The sequence below is a fragment of the Pavona decussata genome, unplaced genomic scaffold (assembly GCF_977016875.1).
Source record: "Pavona decussata unplaced genomic scaffold, jaPavDecu1.1 SCAFFOLD_102, whole genome shotgun sequence".
Lineage (NCBI taxonomy): Eukaryota > Metazoa > Cnidaria > Anthozoa > Scleractinia > Agariciidae > Pavona > Pavona decussata.
The window spans coordinates 7,603,585-7,621,712 of NW_028145517.1; the positions used below are offsets into that span (position 1 = coordinate 7,603,585).

The window sequence follows — 18,128 nt, forward strand, 5'->3', positions numbered from 1 at the left end:
CCAGAAAAATTACCATTTGGTAAATTTATGGGTAAAATTCTGATTGGTTAAAAATATCACATGACTTTTATTGCGTCAAAATCAACTTTCTCGCTGCCGATTCGCTTCGCTTCGCGCGCTCACAAAGGCCTGTTGTTAGGAGCACAATGGTCTATTGTGACAAAAAAAAAAACAATAGTTACGATGTAAATCTGGTCCTAGGCGTTTATTTTGATTTTCATGTCATTTCACAGGCTCTGAAAACAGGATGGAATGCGATACTGTAGCACCACCAACTCATCTGTCCTACATCTCCATGTTTGTATCTCTCTTACTCTCTATTGTCACCATACCAGGGAATGCCCTCGTGCTGTTTGCAGTGTATAAAGATCCTTACAGAGAGCTTCGAAAACCCTTCACTGTTATGATAGCCAGCTTGGCCCTGGCAGATTTGACCGCAGGCGCTATAACCGATCCAATGGCTGCTTATTTTATGGTTAAGGAAATTCGTGGTGGTTACGTGCAGGGTTTTACCGTCTACCTTACTCATCTGAGCTACTTTATTTCATGTACCACTTCCGTGTTAACTCTCGGTTTACTCTCGCTGGATAGATATTTGGCCATATCACACGCGCTGTGGTACAAGGCCCATTTTACCCTTGCATCAACCATAAAAATATGTATCTTTGTGTGGCTAATATCCGTAGCTCTTTCGCTGGCGTATATAAAAACTGGCTTCATCCATTTCGCGTTCGTTTTTGCCAATACTGCCGTGCTGTCTACAGCTTGCGTCCTGGCATTCTCATATTCTAGGATCTTTAAAACTCTGCGAAACAGAACGAGGCAAATGGGTGTCATGCACGAAGGGTCGAACCAACATTCTGAAAGACAAAAATCAGTCGTTTTGGAAAATAAACTGACGAAGCTGTATCTACTGATGTTGGGAGTATTCTTGCTTTGTTTCGTCCCCTCATGCTCTTTCATTTACGTCATGTACTTCTGTTCAGCGTGTGATTGCGTTACAATTCACTGGCTTCGAGACATGAGTTTCCTGTTGGTGTTGACGAACAGCTCATTAAATCCAGTTCTGTACAGTTTAAAAATGAAGAGGTTCAGGAAGGCATTCGTGAGTATCATTAATTGTTCAAAGGAGACACAGAGAGGAGAAAACCTGACAAGAGAACACACGCCCGGGCAATCAACAGAAAACCCGATGGGAAATCCCGCAAGAGGATCTGTTGTTACGGAAGAAACTGTCATGAGCGCGTTGCCGAGATTTGAGAGCACGCTGACCGAGCATGATATTAAAAGCGAAAATGTAGCATAAAATTACTCCTTTCGCTCCTTAGAGAGTCGGGTTCTTAACTCTATCAACATGTTGTTTCAAACTGAGAATTTAAAGGAAAAAGACTCACACCAGAAGTTCTTTTGTGTAGAATAACTGGACAACCTTATGACATCATGGAATCCAAAATGGCGGCAGGCAGAAAATTTAAAAGCGAAAATAGGTGATAATAAAGTCCAAATTTCAAGAACGCTTTTTAAAGTAAGCTTTGAAATTAAGATACTTTTTCAAACATTTAAACGTCAATTTGTTGCAAGAGTGGCGTTTCCCTTTAATGGTTGCACTTTAAAACAATACGCTTTAGTACACTTTAGCATTCAAAAACAAATTAACGCCTTTCAATTTGCCAGCGGATGAGGCAATTTTTAGTTGGAGATCTCGGTGTCCCTACTGTCAAGGAATCCGCTATTTTGAGAAAATGAAAACCAGATATTAATTCAATTGCTTAATCAAGAAATATATCTTTGTGCTATCATGATCAAGAACATGATAGTTTCTGTTTTAAAATCATTTTAGATTCATAAATAGGAATTTAGACTTATAAATCGTTCTGGGCGTCAGAGAGCAAGTCAGTCATTTGAGTACAGCTTGACATTAAAAGTAGGTCCCGTCTCACAACACTTGCTCCTTATAACCTATGGGACATTAAAGAACCCACACGCTGTTTGAAAAGAGTAGGGGAGTAGTCCCCGGTGTGTTGGTCTATCCTTATCTCTGATTTTATCTGTATTTCACATTGATGCGTGAGTTGGGTGGGTGGGTGGGATCACAATTAAATATGGACTGATAGCGGCTGCCAGTGGCGCCTTTACATGCTGACGTCCGATCTCATCTCACAGAAGAATTGTAAGCCGCCATGAGACTATGCGATGTGTGCAGTATATAAATATATTAGTTTCACATATTTGTGTGGGAGCCTTTCCGCTTAACAAATTTGTGATTTTTACTTTTTTCTAATGTTATACTAATAACACCATTGATGAAATACTAAATTCTCCCATTTCTAGCGAGGCACTTATACTTGGCCGCCGGAGTCACTGAACATAATGTATTCAATGAATTAATATAATATTAATAGTATATAATAAATTATGTATAATAAAATAATGAATTGAAGACTTCATCAGCTATTAAAGTGCTCAATAGATAAACTAGAGCAATATAAGATTCTCAGAGTTGGATTATTTGGTTGAAGACATTTATTGCTACTCAGAGTTTCATGCTTCTTGCGAAGCAATCATCAGGCAACTGTCAAAAATAACGGATACATGTGAAGATATACAAAATTTGAAAATACAGAACAATGCCTAGTGGCGTGACATAGACGGATATGATAGGTCTAAGCGAGCACGGTCTTTAACAGGAATTTTTTGGAATGTCTACACGTGGATATAAGTTCGCTTCTATTGTTCAGTGTTGACATTTCAGGTCGACAAATAATAAAATATTTCTCCCATAGACACAAATTGCATTTCTTGCTCACATTTGAATACGATCGGGCCTGTTTTATCTTGCGCCATTTGATGTTGTACATAATATTTCTATCCTTTAGGTTCCAAATATATTTACTTAATTCGGTTGCGTGCTTATACCGTTCGTTCCTAAATGAGCATACATGGTTTCTGTATCTTAACTTAAAAGCCGTGTCACAAAGACCGATTATATACATTATAATTATGTATATATACATAACTTAAAAGCCGTGTCACAAAGACCGATTATATACTTTATAATTATGTATATATACTTAATAGTACAAATTAGGTCGTCCTATAAATAACACAAGGACACAAGTCGAAAATTAATTGTAATTTTAGTTGGACACTCCGATATATTGTTGTACAGTGGCCTGTATACTTAATTTCCATTTTGGCTTTAGCAGTTAGCTTCGCTTTTATTAATGATGTTAAACGAGCAGTGTTCCCTATTTTGTAGTATTAGCTTGCATGGAAAGCCAAAAAACTATATGTGTATCAATAAAACATATATGCTCCAGTTTTGTTGATAATTATTACTATACTAGTGCAGTGAAAGTATAAATTAATACCTTTACTCTCGCGGAATTTGTCAGAATGAAAATGGATGGCAAACTTGAAATAACTGGCCAGTTTTTTTCGAGGAGTTTCTTTCAGGTTGTGAATAATTCTCCAGGCTTAAAATATTCCATCACATTTATTCCACTGTTTTATGTTTTGCTTTCTGTTCGACAGGAATCACTTCATATTTTTCTCATCGGTAGTCGAAGCTCTATGATCACTTTGAACATGGTCACACCCCCTCAGCCAATCAGTGCCCACTATTTGTGTGCTCTATATCCCATAAATTGTCTTAAATTATGTAAAGAGGCGGGGGCTTTGAAGCACAGGGAAATTGTGGGTTAAATAGTATGCTCTATATAGAGCATACTAATGAGTATATAGAGCACAGGTACGGGTACGGCTTGCCATCACCTCTCATGACTTCCAATGTGAATCTTGTAAGCCAGTAATTTACCTCTTTCACGGGGGTGGTGCCCAAATCAACTGGAACGGACCTATACTCATCTCCAAGGGTTTCAATTTGTGTATTTCAGTATTCAGCCCTGGCTCAGTAGACGATTACCGACTACGCGATACTTTATCGAGTTTTCTTTGAAATTCTGCTTCTTTCTCTTTGCTCAATTTCGTTCACTGTGGTAGGCTTTTGGAAACGTGCACTTTTATCGAATTCCTCCCCCAAGCACTCAGATATGTCTACGCTCTCAAAAGCAAGTATATAACTCTTGAGTGGCAAGGACGGCCTCGAGTTCCTCGAGCTGTGAGCAAATGAGCCATCAAAACAACAAAGAATATACAAAGCTCCAAAGAAAGAAAAGCATTGTTAATTATCCCTTTTTCTGAGGAATTCTCTTCATGGAGGTTATAATCCACTGTACCGAAAAACGATAGCGACTTGTTTGTTTAACCATAACTTTTAGCGTACAAAAACTCGAAAAAACGCTCATAAAACGTACATAAAAGTTATAAAACTTCAAACCTAGCATACACAAAGTTGTTATCACAAGGACGAATTTCGCCAAAAACATGGCTGTTGGCTGTATTAATTTCGCAAGGTATGGTGGTAAAATGTCCAGCCGTCATCTTTTTCCCGGTACAGTAGATTGAAATAACAGTGTTGGTATGTGGCCCAGTTTTGACAGAAGCTCTGTTTAATTTAAGCATTGGCTAACAGATTCAATACTCGTATACACTCGATTGCACACCTAAAAAGCATAAACCATGAAAGATGACATCCAATGGCTTTATGGGTATAAGTGTACTAAATATATTTGCCAGGAGTCATAATCAGGGATGGAGACCGTAACGAAATGCCATTTTGACTGGTGGGCTTGTCTCTGATTATGGCTCCTGTATTTGCATAATATTCTATTCTCGACGGTTGACAACCAAAATTAGTTGCACGTGGTGAATGATGGAAACTGTCCAAGCTTTCCTTAAAGTGTCAAGTTGGCCAACAAGGGCCAATTTTTAAACACTACCCACAAATCCGTTGGGTTTCATCGTTCATTGTTTATGCTTTTTAGGTGTCAACGTTTTTGCAATAGAGTGTATAGGTTTGAAGTTAATAAGAAATTGCTGTAGTCTATATAAATATCAGTCTGTTTAGACGTTCAATAAATGTTATCCCAATGCCATCAAAGATATGCTTTTGTTGCATGTTGAAAAGGAAGAGAAAAAAAAACCTATAGACCAACCACAGGTGAATGCCTGCCCTTTTCCATCTTCCCCAGTGGGATTTTACAACGAAAAGGGTGATAAGCAGATAAAACAGCTAAAAGCGCGAACGAAGCTGGTGTTTCCAGCAGTCATGCTGACATGGAAGCTAAAAGCTCAAATTTCACTTTCGCTGAATGATTTAGAAAATCTGCATATCGAGGGTATTTTGCCCATTCCGTTCTCTTTTAAAAATATATATTCCGTTAATTTCGTTTACGTGTTTTCAAAATTTTCAACGAGTGAAAGAGCCCTAAGGTTCCTGTTGTGAAGGTGTTGCTCCCTTCCTTACACGTTGCGAGGGAAAATATGCAAATTACGTCTTGTCGATTGAACGCATGCGCTGGAGTCAATGTTTGTTTTTATCTTTTCACTTAAAAATTTCAATGTGTTGCTTCCTGAGAAAAACTATCTGAACTCTGGCAAGGCAGATTATATATTGAAGGACGCGATATCGATTTTCTATTTCAACACAGAGCTTACCAAACAATTAACATTTATCCTTGTATAGTATAAGCTTCACAAACAACTCGGCAAGGAGCTTTCGAAATTTTGGACTGCAGTTGATCGAATGGACAATTAATTATTTAGAAAGTAAAATTGGGTCTTAGGCACGCAAGGCCACATTGCTCATAATTATCAGCATTTCTGCCATTTCAAGGTCAACTAAAGAGAATATTTAAGCAAAATACTTTAAATGTCCTCTATGTTCCCAGATTCTTTGGTGATGCAGTACTGTTCTGTTCGGATGATTTAGCTGAACATTTAAGTCGCGGAACGTTCTAGGAGATGGAATCTTATTTCCTGGGGAGTCAACGAGCTCTAGTTGGCTTTACAAAAAATGCTCGCTGACCTTATTTCGCATTTTTAACAAGATATTTGCTTCTCCGCAACGAAAGGGATTAGTTTTCCAGTGCTAGGAAATTCAGTTTGAGCTGACATTTTGCCGAAGAAAACAGTTCAATTTTCCCTGAAACTTAATCCGAATTTCTGAGTTCGCTTAAGGCCCTCCAAACAGATTTCCACCGAATTGAACCGTTGGGTGGCCCTAGATTTTACGGCTGTGAGAAAAAGAATTTTCTATCAGTCCGGCATTGAGACAAGTACCACAAAGTCTAGTATTGAAAAATGCAATTTAGTAGGGTCAGGTGAAAGTTTACGTGCCTGAAGCGATGAAATAAATTAACGGCCACTGTGACAAAAAAGGAGAGCACATCGATTATCCCAGGTCATTAATCTTTAATCAGTGAGTACACAAGCCCCCGTGTGATGAAACACTGAAATTTGCACATTTGCAGCTTTGTCGGTGCACGGTAGCCAACCTTCTTCCTTGACGACCATTTCTAATTGTGTTTACCTCTAAAAAGGTAACGACTTCTTTGTTTTTCGTTGTTTTTTTTTTCTGTTTGCCATGATTAAGAACTAGAATTTACCCATGATGAAGGCTTCGGCCTCAAAAATTGTTTTGACGGAGGAAACTGAAAAGATGTTATTAGCAACAGGGCCATTAACTCATTGTGACAACGATGTAAACAGGAAAATTTAGCTGAAAAAATTGCTTTCCTGTTATCACGTTGGAGAGACTACCAACCAAGTTTATTGGTGTTGCAATCGAAATCGAATGCAAAAGTTTTAAAATTTTTAGAACTGAATGCGTCAGAAATGTTTGTTGTTAATGCACACCAATATATTGGGGGATGAGTTTGAATGTTACGCCGTTCACAACTGAATGAAAGGCAACATATCATTTGCCGTATATTATTGTATATCATTACTCGTATATTATTGTCTCCTTTGCCTGTTCCAGATCGTTTGATGGCATTTTAACGCCAGCGAATTTCCGAAGCTAATACTGTATGATCTGTTGGGATGCTAAAAATTTAAGTAGCAGAAGGTTTTAGGAAAAGGAATCTTATTTCCCGTACTACGGCGGGCTGTTGTTGGCTTAAATCTGAATTTCTGAAACGATTAAAGCCTTCGGATTACCCCTGAATAAGCTAACATGGGACAAGCAAACGAAAGCAAAGTTGACTGACAAATATCTGCATTTAAAGTGGCCCATATTTTTAAATTAACCACGAAATTAACTCTGACGCGGTGAATTCATGGAGCCATGCAGGGCATAACGTGATATGCGCTACTTTAGCCAGGTGTTTGAATGATATCGGCCTGATTTCAGAGGCACCCAACAGTTCATTTCAATACATATCAGTACGGAAGGCCTGAATCATCTCATAAATTCGGAAATGAATTGTGAAGAAAAACTGGCGTTTCCTAATTAAGTTACATGGAAAAATTAATGCCTTCGGTTTTCGAAGGGACGAAAAATGTCGTTGAGAGAGCGAAATAAGGTCAGCTATAGGATTTTCGGAAAGCCAAGAGCAACTCGTAAAAAGGTTGGGAAGGGAACTGCTCTCTAAAATTCAGCTAAAGAATAAAAACATGCAGATAAAATGTGTTAGCGTGGAGAAATATCACTTTAAAAGGCCCCAGAATGATCTTGAAAAACAGAAAACAACATTTGAAGTATTTTCCTCAAGCTGTTCGGTCCACTGGCTTCGATTCAGCGTGGCTCTGTATTCGTCTTAATACATGCTACCAGACTAAATTCTCATTTTGATGGTTATCCGGTTTAACGGATCAAGAGTCTAATTTTGCCGGATACGAAAATTTACACCAGTATAATGTGTAGGCGGTTACACATGTTCCTTTTAATAATCTCAACCATTTTTTTTTTCTAGAATAGAACTCATACTGGGCAATTGAAAACGGAAACGTGGAAATGTAAACAGTTATATAAACGCAGTATAAAATTTCCTTCGAATTGGAATGAAAATCCTAGGGTAAAGCTTCTATGCAAATATTACATCTAGGTAAACTGGCACTATTAAAGTGACCTTGTAGAATGAATGAATCTCAAGTATTTTTTATTTTCGCCACAGAAATGGACAGAAATCTGACTTCAAACATGGCCGAAGTTTGTTGGTTTTTAGTCTTTGCTGGTAATTCTAGCGCTAACATTTTGGGAGAAAACTCAATGTACAATGATTTTGCGGCACCAAAAACCTGGTGTCGAGTGGATTCAATCTTGAGACTTTTATGATAATTCGGTCTAGGTGAAGGAAATTTGAAGACGAAGCAGGACGAAACTTCTTCGTTGTAAAGTCGCGAAAAGTTGGAATATCAAAAATTTATACTAATAGTCTTATTTGAAGCTAGTTAATTCTCGTGTACTGAACGTTCTCGACTGATCTTGTGAGTTGAGGACCGATGAAAATTAGATCAAATAGCTCATTGACTACACTCACGACATTCGAATTTCAAATTAACAAACTTCAGAATCAGTTTAAGTGCAAAACAAAAGCTTTCTTACAAATGAAAAACATAGCAATAACTTTCAAAGAAGTTTCTTTTGTAAACAACATTTCAATTAATTTTTGGTCTTATTTTGCATAAGCGTAAGCATAACAACTGGTACGTCTGCAACCATTTTCTCTTTCATTTTTTCCTCTGTTATATTAAATATAAACAGAGAATTATCTGAAAATTCTATAAACAACGCTCTTTACTGATTTTAAGAAATTCTATAAACAACGCTCTTTACCGATTTTAAGAAACCGTCCAAAATTTATGATAATGTTGAATTTGTTTGCTTTGGAAACGAAATCCTTTTTAACCTGTACGATTTAAAAGCTATGACAGATGGAGAGTGCGAAGAAAGGGCTAAAATTTCCGCGACTAATTAAGGAAAAAAAAAACAGTTTCAAAAACATATTATTGTTAAGTAGCTTTCTGACCGCTCAGTCGGGCCCTCCGTGACGTCAGTCTCCGAATAAGTTTCAAGAACATTCTTGCTCCTTACCATCCCCTCCCTGGCGTTTTTCTACCTTAACTAAACAATTCAAAAGAAAATAAAAGTGTTATGAGGAATTTTACACTGAAAACAATCAGCGATGTGCAATTTAACTTGTTTCAAAAGGCTTCTCCCCATAAGCTCTGTAGGGGGCTTCTGAGGACTTGAATCAACCCCAGCTGCGAAACTTGCCAAATTAGCCATGCTTGTAAACACGACATCAAAAATTTGAATTTCAATTCTTTTTCACCGCTAGACGTAAAACAAAGTTACCAATGTCTCTTGGCTAAACTAATAAATTCGTTGACGGTCGAGCTTCAAGTAAAGTAAACAGGTGTTATCGTTGTTGATGCCTCACTGTTTAACTTGAAGTTTCTATTTGTAGTTTAAACCGATTTAAAGCGCGTGAGTCAATGCAAGATACGTTGCTTACAAACGTTTCGCTTTCTCCGCAGACAAAAGTTTACACTAAGTTGCAATTTCTTTGGCTGTTTACGGATGTTCGTCAGCCTCTGGTAGGATGGGTTTATACTCAAGTTCGACAAACACAGAACAGTCTTTCCTACCTGCGTTAACAGACAACAATGAAGTGAAGAGTAAACAAGAGGTGAAACTGGCTGCAAAGAAGAACGGCTTGCGTCAAAGGAAGGAAAATGACGACCGAATGTTTGTTAGTTTTCCAGAGGTCGCGAAGACCATACAAGTGACAACAAAAGCGTCCAAATTATTCGCTAGGAAATCTTCCTCAGCGCCGAAGACCTCTCAACTGGAAGGAGATATGTCGAAAAACAGACAGTGTGCAACGAAAAATTATTTTGTGGGTAAAAAACGAAGCGGGAAAGTACGATTACCGCCCCTTGTCGTAGCACCAGCAGCCGAAAGAGTTGTGTCGGAAGAAAGTTGGAGTACTGCACTGGGTCTGAGAGATAGCTACGAAATTCCTCGCAAAGTTTTCAACAGACTAACGGATGAAATTCTAAAAATCGACCAGCAAATGAAGGAGGAAGCAACAATACGTCGTATTAGAAAAAAACGGATAAGCTACGACGACAAGACACAGTTACTTTCAACTTGGGAAATGAATGCATTTGAACGTACTTCGCGCCCTGGTTTTTCTTATTTTCCCAGCCTTACGAAGTCTGTGGGGGAATTACCGGAATCTAATGACCTGTTTGGGATTGAAAATCTAAAGAAAGACAGAATGTTTCGGGAGGAACGGACAATCCAGAGAAAAATGAGGGAATTTAAAAATCGCCATTTACATTTTCATAACTTGCCCGACTCTTAAAATCAAGTCGTCAGTTTAGTTACAAGAAACCAAGAACATAGCGGATTCGATTTGTAAACAGTTGGTTGTAAGTTAATACCATTAATTAAAGTTGAACGAATGTAAAATTTTAGAGATCTGTTATGTCTTTTTAAAGCCAGGAAGTCATGCATACATAAACATAGCTGTATTAAAAAACCTTAAAGTAAATTTCTGAGTATTTTACAGCGATAGACTCACAATTTAAACATGAATAGGCACCCGGGAGCTTACCGTGAAAACATTTTCATGTCATGCCGTTAATGTAAGTACATGAAGAAATCGTAGGCGAACTCTCTACATTTGACCAATAAGTCTACGTAGCAACCACACGATCACTAGGATCTTTACCGCGAAAAATTAAAAACAGGGAAGCCGACGGAAACGTCACTAGAAAATAAATATGTTTGCGTTACTTGAACTACTTCGCGATTATTAATTACTTCAACTTGTATAATGTGGCCGAACTATCACAACAGGTGAGAAGAGCGTTCAAGTTGACAGAGAATAAAATATTTACTGTCACTGAATGCGCTCACGTACTCCAAAGAACCTTGAATTTCGTTATTTCATTTTAGTTGTTGTTTGGCCGAGTAAGGCGAAGAAACCTTCCATCTACTTTTGTTTTTGTCATTAGGTTCTATTGTTTTGACGTTCTTGTTGCCGTCGCCGTGGTAGCTTCTTAAACAACCTATTGACTGCTGACAAGGACAGCGAAGACTCGTGTTTTCACTGTCTGTCAAACAAAATGAAATCATTCCAGGTCAGCAAAAATTGTTCTTGGTAATATTTAATCAAGGAAAAAATGGCGAACCCAAACTAGTGCGACAGGGAAGCTTGTGCTTCCTTACAAACTGCTTTTCAACTTTTCTAAGCGAAAGGAAAATTTGAGAATATTCGTCCTCAGGTCGCAGACTTCCCGGATGAATGACGTCATCCCGTGTTTTGGAGGTCCGCTCCTCTATCTCCTTTTTGAGTCTTTCTCTCTTGCTAAGGGGTTTTGGAGAAGGAAAACGAGGGAAATACGAATATTTAGCTCGTGAAAGTTTCTGGGAGCAGTTTGTGTACCGTATCTCTCGATGGTATTCGTAATTTTTCGTCAATCGTGGCAAGATTTCGTCTCCATTCGCGCCATTGTCTGAAGATCTTTTCTTCTCGTGTCTTTCACTGAATACGGAATCTCTGACTTGTCTCTTCTCTGACGATATGCAGCCAAAGGGTTCTTGGATATTCGGTAGCCTTAAAACGGACTTCTCTAATTTGATATCATCTCGTTTATCGCAATCAAAAGTCACTGCCTTAACTCTCTGTTTATCAACAGAGCCAATGTCTGCAGGGAGATTTTCCACCGTTCTTGTAGCTTCAAACCCATTTGCCATTTCTCTCTCATCGTGCAAAATGTCCTTTGGCAGCCCACACAGAGATTTTTGTGGCGCTATCAATGGAAGTTTTGGTATTTCCGAATTTGATTCCTGTTGTGTGTTAGCGACGTCTCTTTCCTGGTACATTTTTCCTATAAAGTATTTTGGCATGAACGTTTTACAAATGTATTTACCTCAGTTTTTCAATGCGCCTTGGCAAACTGTCCAAACAGATTTAAACTATACTCTGATCCGGTGCTCCTCAGTAACCATGTGGACATGTTGATGTTTATATCACGCTTCTATCCTGTTAAATTTAATTCCATGTCAGCACCTGACAACTGACCGTAACGACGAAAGAGAACTCCAAAACAATCGAACTGGATCAACCGACGCCATTTTCATGGAACAACAAATTCTTGGATCACAGTATACTATTAATTTACCGCGTACGAGCCGAGTTTCTTCAAGTCCGGCGCTGATAAGGAACTTAAATGGTATCTCAGTAGGAAAACGGGAACTTCTTATCAATCTTTCACTGGCCAACGGATCTCAAAAATTTTACAAAACTCTGTTACCTGGACATTTTAAATGTAAACAAAAAAGTACACCTGTTAAAAAATAGGTCTTAGCTGGGGACAAATGAAAAGATGTTTCCATTCAAACACAAATGAAGTGTTAAAATATACTGGCTGGCTAATTACTCAAGTAGTTTTTCTTCTGTAAAAAAGATGGATAAGTAAATAAAAAAGGCGCATATAGATTCAAATCATATGACATATTCTAGCTCTTTTCTACTTTATTTTAAAAGAATTTTTTTTTTGGTGACACTTAAAACCGTGAAGCTGCTATGGAACCCGAACAAACTTTTTAATATTCAAAATCGAGAAATTCTTTTTAGCTGTGCTAATTAAGACAATTAACTTGCTGTTGTTTTAAGTGTTTACCACAAGGGTGACAAATCTTCTCATATTGTGGCGTTAGGTAATGATTGCTGCCGTTTTTTAAAGTGCATTTGTACACAGAGAGTAAAAGCCTACATACTAACACCTATTTCACCTGCCTTGTTCAATTCCCCTAATCCTCGTCAAGTTATCGCACGTACTAGAGCCTCTTTTTCAAAGCGAGGTCTGGTACACAAAGACCACAAATAAGCCTCATTTTTATGTGAATGTTCTTACATCGCCTCGCTTTAATGAAGAGGCTAGAGACAACTCGGAAATAGCCTATGCCCTATCCTTAGTAACACCAGCTACCATTCCCCCTTCGTTACTCCAAGACGTACGTCTCCCAATTCACTCTTCCATCACCTCTTGCGCTTCTACAAAAAGGCCGGAGGAATCTGGGAACAAATCAGCCAGCACTCAAGTTGGTCATGCGCGACTTTATTCTCAGCGATATATAAATGGAACAACTTTATCTGACTTTATATTGCCTTTCTTCTCTCTCTCTCTCTCTCTCTCTCTCTCTCTCTCTCTCTCTCTCTCTCTCTCTCTCTCTCTTCCTGAAAAGTTGGCAAGTTTCAGATTTCTAGAGACAAAAGTCAAGGGGTTCAAAATTCCCGAAGACATTTTGGACAGTTGCGGGCCCGAATAAATTTTTTCTGGCCAATTTCACATTTTTCAATATTGACCGGTGGTAGTTTTTGAGGAAACTTCCCAAAAGGTTCTAAAAGTTATCGGCTATCAAAAAGAAATTTTCTTTAGCTTTCAAATGATTTAACAGGAAATGAATTTCTCTTGACGAAGATTCTGTACATAAAAGAGAATCTCTTGGTACATATAATTTAAAGGGCCAAAATGTGTTCAATGTTTTTGAGAGTTTTGCCACGCATTCAATTTTTAAAGTTTACTTTTCATGGCAATTCGTTAGTTTCTTGGCAACAATTCTATTCTAATTAATCAAAAGTCAGAAATAAAAGTAACAAAGAACCTGACAATACGACTGTGACGAACAGTTGTAAATGAAATCAAACTGAGCAATGTATAGCTTTTTTATTCTGTAGCTTCTTTATTAAATGACACAGCGAAAGCAAATGAGACTCGCTTTTTGCTTTTAGAGTTTAGGTAATAATTTACTTAGACAAACAGATGACGAAAATTTTAACACCCTCAAGCCTCCTGAATCTATAATAATAAATTATGTTTTAAATTTGTTTTTAAATATTCTGATTTGCTAGCGCTAAAAGAAGAGAGCTTCACCTAAACTAAATTCACTACTTGTAGATTATCTTCAAGAAAATGTTGTAATTGGTTGATTTTTATTTGGTATCGCACGGACAGAAAATACGACAGTTGCGCACCACATGACACGTATTCACTTGGCGGCAAACGGGGCCTTTTATTGATATTGGAATAGCAGGTACCCGCCAGGATATTAAGGGGCATTTTGGCAAAAGCAGGCCGCAGTACTATTTTGTAAATAATATATAAGTTCTGAATTCCTTCTATCAAGGAATGCTAGGAAACAGCCCTTCTTGTAATTCTGAGCAGTTTGTATGTTGAGGCGTAAAATCCGTCGAAAAGTTTTTAATGGAAGTGATGGGATAAATATGAGTCTAACTGGGCACAAAACGATATGACCTCGACGGAAAATCTTTTGCAAGATTCTGATAAATCCACAAATACGTTAGAGTCGGGTTATCACTCCGACACAAACGAAGTTGTCGAGGATTGGCAGGTACAGTCGGAAAAGGCAAGCAAGAAACAGAAATCTCAAAGAAATCTTGGCTTGGAAAACAAAGGTTTTGAGTCTGACAATGAGCATGTTAGCACAGGCAGTCAACACAAGGTGCAAGTTCATCGAACGCTGACCGAAGGCAGAAAAACATCCCGACAAACGACATCAAAAGCCGAACACAGAGGCGATAAACGGAGGCATAGCTATGCGGGAAGATCATTTGCTGATTCTACAAAGGTAGCTGATAGTGGTGCACGAAATAAAAGCGGAACGAGGAGGCGTTCTCAGAGTACATCAGAGGATGATTTAAGGCGAAGAGCGTGTTTAAATAGCATGCGTCTTCGTCGCGTTTCAAGCTCGAGTCAGCAGCGGCCTATTTCCGAAGTTGACATGAGCTTGGATGACGATGTGTTTTACGATTATGATTCTGGTACAGAAACACGAAAGAAAAGCGAAGGGATTAGCTATGGTGAAAGCCAGAAAACTAGGGACAAACGCAAGGATTATGTCATGGGAAGTGTTTGCAGCACTGTAGAATTGGAGAACAGGAAATTAAACGAATATTCAAGGCGTTTGTCGTACGCTTTACAGGAAAGAGCCATATTGGAAGAAGAACTTAACACTCTGCGTCAAGCTGCGTCCGCTCCCAGATTGTCTGTAAATGAAAATTGGAAAACCTCGCCAAAGATCCACTTTAGAAACGAAAAGCTTAATTCTGTCAGGAGAAAAAGTCGAGAGAGCGAAGATAAAAAATTATCATTTGAACAGCTGAGGCAAATACAAACGGAGAGAAGTCGAAGGTTAACCGATGTTCCACAAACTTTTATCAGTGGTGAAAATGAATTCCTTGACGAAATACCTCGTACATCCGAGAAGAATGCCCAAAGTTTGCCTCTGGCAACAAGTACTGAAAATTCCCCATTATTTTTAAGAGAAAAAGATGGAAATGATAGATTTAAGAAACGCACGCAACCTGCACTTGAGAAGAAATCTGAAAGCACGTCTCAGCAAGACCTCACTAATGCATCTCCGAAACATTTCGGAGAAGAAAGACGTAGCAATGATAGATTTTTCCTCAGTGAGCAGGAGAAAGAAAGACGAGAACGCAAAATTGCAGATTTGGCTACTGATCTATGGAAAAAGCTCCTTCAAGGAGAAAAATTCCATGGCGACAATGAACCCAGTGGGCACAAAACATCAACTGAAATATACAATGCAATAGAGGAGAGAGGACGTCCTGATAAAGGTGAGAAAAGTGACTTTCCGGAAAGTATTAGCAGTGGTGAATATCAGTTTACTGACGAATTGAACACGAAGGCGAGAACAAGGGAAAAGGAACAGAGAGATCGCATCGCTAAATTAGCCGAAAACTCTGGCCCTACGACATCGGGATTCCAGGAATCACATGCAAAGCTTGGAAAAGGAACAATTCTTGCACGTTCTGAATCGGAATCAAATATTGTGCACACGGACGCGTTCAAACGCAACCAGAGACGCCCACTTCGTTACAAACGCGGTTCTAGCGGGGCTGAGTCGTTGATTGGGACTACAAGGCCTTCAACATCCAGGATCAGCGACGCTAAGCCAGACGAGTTCTGTCAAGGTGTATCACAATTCAGAAACGCTAGCGCTGGGTCTGACGAGCAAGAAGAAACACACGTGCCTCAGGAAGTTCAACCAGAAAAATCAAACAGGCTTCCACGCAAAGCTCCAACCGAAGAACTTGGAATTCAAAGTACTGAGGTTGTGAGCCAAAATCATAGCAAATGGTTTGATTACATGTTACCACCGGGAAAGCGACGGGAAGGCAGAGAACGTCAACCAAAAGATCTGTACGCCACTCAATCTTTACAGCAAGAAAACGGGCCGTCTTTGCAGGAAAAATTGCGTTATTACCAGGAATTACAGGAACAGAGATCCCGAGACGAGAATGATTTCGATTTAGCTGATGCATACATGGCTGCTCAACACACCGAAGAGGAAGAGGAATTACGGAGACAGGCCGCTGGTAAAGCGGCCATTTTGAGGCGGGAAGCTTCGCACCTGCTATGGGAAGCGATGAATCTGGAACGTATTTGTGATCCTAATGCAAGAGTGAGACACGTTTTTACACCATATTGACTCAGCTGACGGCTGCAACTCAACTTTCCCACAATTTGCTTGTAAATTGCATTTACATTGTGGGCGTTTGGACTTTAAGTATTCTCCACAGGAGAAAAGCGAAATAACTGCTAACAGCCCAGCTTCAAACTTTTTCAATCTTAGAAGCGACCAACTGAGCTCGAAAGAAATCTTATTTTGCAAATTTCAAGGAACAACGAACACTGAAAAATAAGAGTATTGACTAGTACCTTTAAATGAATGCCCTCCATTTATTAGTCAGAAGTCCACTTTGTAAAAGTTAGAGGAAAACCACATGAACGGGAAGACACAGGGGCTCATCATGACCTTCTGGTTTCCATGGAAATGAAGCTCTACCTCAAGTACAGAAATCCTTCAGATCTCACCTTCAGAAGGAACAAAAATGATGTGAGCGCGAGCATCGGCGGGATTGCAAACCTCAAAAATAAAAACTTGCAGGACTAGTGGCCAGTTTAATTTGAAAATTTCTGGTCATGTTATGTTAACAGAACAAATGTTATACAGCAGACTGAAAAATTCTCGCAGTTATCTACGCAACCAGATTGTTGCGAAAAAAAAAAAAACTTTAAAAAATTAGGGTTTGTGCCATACAGTGCGACATTAACCGATGCTGACGCAACGTTTCTCTCTTGGGAATAACGAAGGTATGTCGAACATGAACGAAAGCTCACCCAAAGAGCCACAGGTGTCAGACATTTATACAACCTGCAACATGGCTCTTACGACAACATAAATAAAGTTATACACAAACACGAATCTGTAGTACGGTTAGTCTTTCTCGGGAGGGAGGTGGGGTACTGTTTATAATGGACTATGCGAGGAAGCTCCGGCTAAAACGGGTACTTTTTTCAGGCTGGAGGTATATAACAGAGAAGGTATTTCACGAGCTGGAGTATAAAAGAAGGGTAGCGAAAGCTGCCATCAGTTTGGTATTTAAAAGGGTCTTTCAAAGTATCTGGAACTAACCAAAGGAAAAGAGATGCAATTTTTCTACTGTAGGTTTGTGAAAGGGGTGCCATTAGCTATGGAAGGTATATGAACGGGGTTACCTTTTCTGTCAAAAATGGGATATAAAAGGGTAAGGATTTGGACCTCGGGACGGAACCTCACCGTATAGAACTTTCTTGAGTACATGTACCGTAAAAGCTCTGTCCTCCTCTTAAATAAGGGAGAGTTAAGTATTTTTTTAATAATCCCTTCCCGACTTCTCCATGTTCGAAATCGCAAAAGATATACTTCAAAACTCAGGCGAAAACAATGACCAAGACATTAGCCAGTTTGCTCCTCGGAACACTTGGTGTTTGTTGTGCAGAAGAAATATTAGGTAAGAGTAACCGTGATACAGGACCCATATTACTGCCACGTTTCAGTCATTTGTGAGGAACGCACGTGCGCACACGTGTACCTGAAAAATAAGTATGTTGTCCGTGGAAACGATCGATTTCGGAAAGGGGACACGGGGTGGGGGTCCTGTGAAAAAATTCTGGCTATGCCGGCACCCCTGGTCACTTGTGAGGTAGAATTTGGAAAATCTAGTTTTGTTCAAAATTCATGATTTGAGAAAATCCTTCCCTCCATCCCAGGCCTAACAAGAAATATTCCCCCCGGCAACTCACCGGTGTGGCACATGTCGGAGCGGCGCGCGTGGAGGGACTAAATTTGATCAGCGGAAGCTCTAATTACATAATGAGATCACGTGCTTTTCACTTGG

The 18,128-nt window shown here is 39.1% G+C and overlaps 3 protein-coding genes across 3 annotated transcripts; all 3 read left to right on the forward strand.

The window, feature by feature from the left end:
• Window positions 1-247: 247 nt before the first annotated feature.
• On the forward strand, window positions 248-1,306 carry LOC146472036 (histamine H2 receptor-like). The gene has a single exon (XM_085120792.1). The coding sequence runs from the start codon at window positions 248-250 to the stop codon at window positions 1,304-1,306; it is 1,059 nt and encodes a 352-aa protein (XP_084976918.1).
• Window positions 1,307-6,388: 5,082 nt separating this feature from the next.
• Window positions 6,389-10,329, forward strand: LOC146472037 (uncharacterized). The gene is made up of 2 exons (XM_085120884.1): window positions 6,389-6,443; window positions 9,385-10,329. The coding sequence occupies exon 2, from the start codon at window positions 9,450-9,452 to the stop codon at window positions 10,215-10,217; it is 768 nt and encodes a 255-aa protein (XP_084977010.1). The 5' UTR covers window positions 6,389-6,443; window positions 9,385-9,449; the 3' UTR covers window positions 10,218-10,329.
• Window positions 10,330-14,016: 3,687 nt separating this feature from the next.
• LOC146472038 (uncharacterized) lies at window positions 14,017-17,164 on the forward strand. The gene has a single exon (XM_085120885.1). It carries the CDS (start codon window positions 14,174-14,176, stop codon window positions 16,394-16,396), a length of 2,223 nt encoding a protein of 740 aa, XP_084977011.1. The 5' UTR covers window positions 14,017-14,173; the 3' UTR covers window positions 16,397-17,164.
• The last annotated feature ends 964 nt before the right edge of the window (window positions 17,165-18,128 follow it).